A 3841-nucleotide genomic window follows, 5' to 3' on the forward strand; every position below is an offset into this window, starting at 1 on the left:
GCATGGTCAATCCACTCAATCTGCACATCTCTGGACTGTGGGAGGAAACTGGAGCACCCGCGGTAAACTATGTAGACACGGGGAGAATGTGCACATTCCACAAGACACTTGCCTGAGGATGAAATCAAATCTGAGTCCCTTGCACTATGAGGTAGCAGTGCTAACCATTGAGCTACCGTGCTGGCCGTTGTTGTTCCATACTTAGGATACCCTGGGATGAATTGGACCAAGGCCCTTTTTCTGTCTTGTCTGACTCTTACGATTCTATAAATGAATCAAATCTCTATGATCAATTTGGTAACTCAATTTTTGAAACATTTTGTCAGCTATCACCTCATTGGAAAAATGACCTTGGCTTTGAAAGTTTGACCATACATTAAAATGAGGCTTTATTTGAAGTCTATTTCTGAATACAGTTTTTCAAATCAACAACGGAGCTTTTTCCTTTTCTCAGGTAAGAGTTAGTCTGTCATTTTTATTGTCTGTTTGGAATGCACCATGTACATGAACGTCTGTGCGATATTAAAGTCAGAAGGCAGGCCCCCCTCTTTGTGCATCTCCACATGTTTAACCATAAGGTTCAAGGTGGGACAGTATTTCTGGCAAACCGTGCAGCAATACATAAGGGCACCTGAATGGGTCTTCAGATGGTTTTTAACAGTCGATCGTCCCCTGAAGAACTTGTGGCACAGTTTGCATTCATAGGGCTTCTCTCCTGAGTGTATTCGGAGATGATACTGAAACTCACTAGAATGGGAAAACCTCTTCCCACAAAACTCACATTCATACCAGTTTCCTTTAGAGCTGGCTTTGCCTTTGTTTGAGGGAAGGATCAGAACAGTTTCTTGGTGTACAGCAGGCACATGTCCATCACTTGTAGATTCATCTGATGGCGTTGTTGTTAACGCCTTTTTGAGCCACTGGTGTGGAGTAGTTGGACCTTTTGGGCCATCTAAGTTATGTCTCTTATGTATCTTCACATGGTTTTGATAAGAGGCTTCTAACCGGAACTTTTTATTACAGAAATTACATTCATATAAATACTCCATACCCTGGTGTGAAGCCATATGTTGCTCTAGAACAGTTCGATCTACAAAGCTATTACCACATACAGAACAGGAAAAGATTGATATATTCATGTGGGACAAAACATGCCACATTAGGCTGCAGACTGATCTACATGACTGCTTGCAGATACAACAGGAGAGACTTTTCATGTTGAGATGGGAAAGGATATGCTCTTTCACAGCAAGGTAGTCTTTAGTCACTGTCTTTCCACAGACAGCACAAAACAGTTCTGTGGGAGAGCCACCAAAATTAGCTTCAGCAGGCAGGATGGTATTTGGTTGGACAATAATGTTAGTATCATGTGGCTTCCCTTTCCTATGTCCAGCCACTTGCCACTGAGTCACAAATTTCATTTCACACATGTCGCATGAGAAGAGAAAAATTCCAACATGAGACAAAACATGGGTGATTCGAGAGCTCCTGTCAGTGAACTTGGTGCCACACACTGTGCACAGCCCCTCTTTTGCATCAATGTGGAGTTTACCGTGTTGCCTGATCATTCCTATGTTGGCTGGTAAGACCTTGCCACATACCTGGCATGGCATACTCTTACTTTCACCATTACTATCTTTAATACAGACAAGATTGTCATCTTCGCTGTCATCTGTTAACTCGATTATTCCTTCAGAAGAACTTCTGCTTTCCAGGTGGTCATCAAAATTAAGGGCATCCTGGTCAATACTTTCAAATGGCATGCATTCCATTTCCTTCATTGATTGAACCTGGGGGTCAACATTATTACCGACACAAGAATTACTACTTTCTTTGAGAGATTCTCCAGGCATCAGTAAACTGGTTTGATTATAATATCCATTACTCTGTATTTCATATAGCTCACATGGGCCTTTATTAGAGGTCAAAGGCATATTCTCACTTGTTGTGGACTGGCTGTATTTCATCTCCAGGTTATCTTCAGTTTTTGTTGACTGTTGGTACATCACTGGCATGCTTGGACCATTTGCATTCACAAGATTTTGTTCCTCACTTTTAAAACTCTCTCCTACTTCAACCTGCATGATGTAATCTCTATTTTGACAAAACTGTGGGCCTGCAACACTGGAGTCTAACATTGTGGCATTTTGGTCATTCAAACCTCCAGTGAGAGGTGCATAGCCTTCGGTTGATCTAACTGTTGGTTTGTTGCTTTCTGTTTTTTCCAAGTCAGGAAAGGTGGAGTAACAAGCCTTCAGGAGATCTTGCATTCCTAGCTTCTCCGCCATCTCATAGATAACACCAACATTAATGAGATCAGTAAAAAGCTCAGCTGTATAGATAAAATTCAAGATTCTTTCAAAATTTGCCGGGGTGATGAAGTCTACCACATAGGTTCTTGCAGTATTAACCTCGGAATTCAGAAAGAGCTTCTGGAAGTAGCCAGCAGCACATGCAAGCACTGATTTGTGTGCTGAAAATGTCCTGTCACCAACCACAATGATTACATCACACATGGTTTCAGACAGCCTAAACTTATTAAGTTCCTTAAGAAGGTTATTAGGGTGGTCAGCACTGTGTAGTTTAATTCTCATACCCATTCTGTTGGCGCTTTGGAAACTTCCACTAAACTCAAATCGGCTGGGCAATAAAATACATTGCCTTGCACTGTTCCATGATCATTTATCTTGAATAATTAGCCTGCAAATGAGAAGAATACAAGATTTGAATACAAGATTTTACAAACATAACATTCTTCAAAACTTTGTCTAACTTTTCATTCCAACTCAGTGATTTAAATGAAATCTATAAAACTGAGAAGCATTAGGAATGATATGAATTTGTACAGTGCTGTTAACATTGTATGAATGGTATGGTGTAGAATGGTAATATCAATGGACTAGTAATCCACAACCGTACCAATGTAGTGAGGAATGATTTCAAATTACACGGTGGCAGGTCATGAACCGCGACTTCAGAAGAATCTTAAATGCTAGACCAAAATGACTATGTAACCTCCTCTCCAAAGATGCTTCCAGAGCTTATAAGCTTCTCTAGCACTGTTTTTTATTTCTGATTTCCAACATCAGCTAAATTTAGTTTTATTTATATCACCTTTAGTCATCAAGAAAACATATCTCATTTACTGAATATCTTTTGTACACGAATTCTACTGTTTTGTTCATTCTTGGTTGGGTGATGTTTGACATGTGATTACCGAAATGGCCAACAAATCAGTAAGTTGTATGAAAATTACTAAAATATCTACAAAAAAAGGAAAAAAAGGGTAAAGCTCAGCCTGCAAACCCAGCCTTACCTACTATGCAAAGTCCACTAACACTTCATGCTGGTGCTAAAATGTCTCATGAACTGGTCAAGTTATGGTCTGACATAGTAGTACTCATAGAAAACCAGAAAACATCATCATGATCCCTAAGTATGTCCTGCCCCGCAGGTCAGATGGACCAAGTAAAGGTGGTGGTACACTGGAAGACATTTGGGAGGAAATTACACCTGAAGTCCTCAACATTGACTCCAGACATACTTGTTCAAGTTAAACACTTGAAGGAAGTGCTGATGAGGTAAGGAAGAAAATTGTAACCTAGACGTAGGAAATCCACGCTCATCAACAAGATGAATCGGTAGCACCACCGTATCTACGCAATTATCAACAGGGGTTATCACCACACAGTAACATGGACACAAAGATCTGCCCTCACATTGAAGATGACCTCCAACATGTCGAATAGTATAATTTTACCACTGCCTTCAAACAACTGAAATCCAGTAATCCATGAAATATAGGGGTCATTAGAAACAGCAAAATATCAATCAACTGCAA

General features: G+C 40.2%; 1 protein-coding gene across 1 annotated transcript; it reads right to left on the bottom strand.

The window, feature by feature from the left end:
• Nucleotides 1-461: 461 nt before the first annotated feature.
• LOC132207685 (zinc finger and BTB domain-containing protein 39-like) lies at nucleotides 462-2600 on the bottom strand. Its single transcript, XM_059643587.1, has one exon. The coding sequence runs from the start codon at nucleotides 2598-2600 to the stop codon at nucleotides 462-464; it is 2139 nt and encodes a 712-aa protein (XP_059499570.1).
• Between the last annotated feature and the right edge of the window lie 1241 nt (nucleotides 2601-3841).

This window comes from Stegostoma tigrinum, unplaced genomic scaffold, assembly GCF_030684315.1.
Source record: "Stegostoma tigrinum isolate sSteTig4 unplaced genomic scaffold, sSteTig4.hap1 scaffold_121, whole genome shotgun sequence".
NCBI lineage: Eukaryota > Metazoa > Chordata > Chondrichthyes > Orectolobiformes > Stegostomatidae > Stegostoma > Stegostoma tigrinum.

Bases quoted from the DNA above. Each gene is read 5' to 3' on its own strand.
- LOC132207685 (XM_059643587.1), bottom strand. From the start codon at position 2,600: ATGGGTATGAGAATTAAACTACACAGTGCTGACCACCCTAATAACCTT.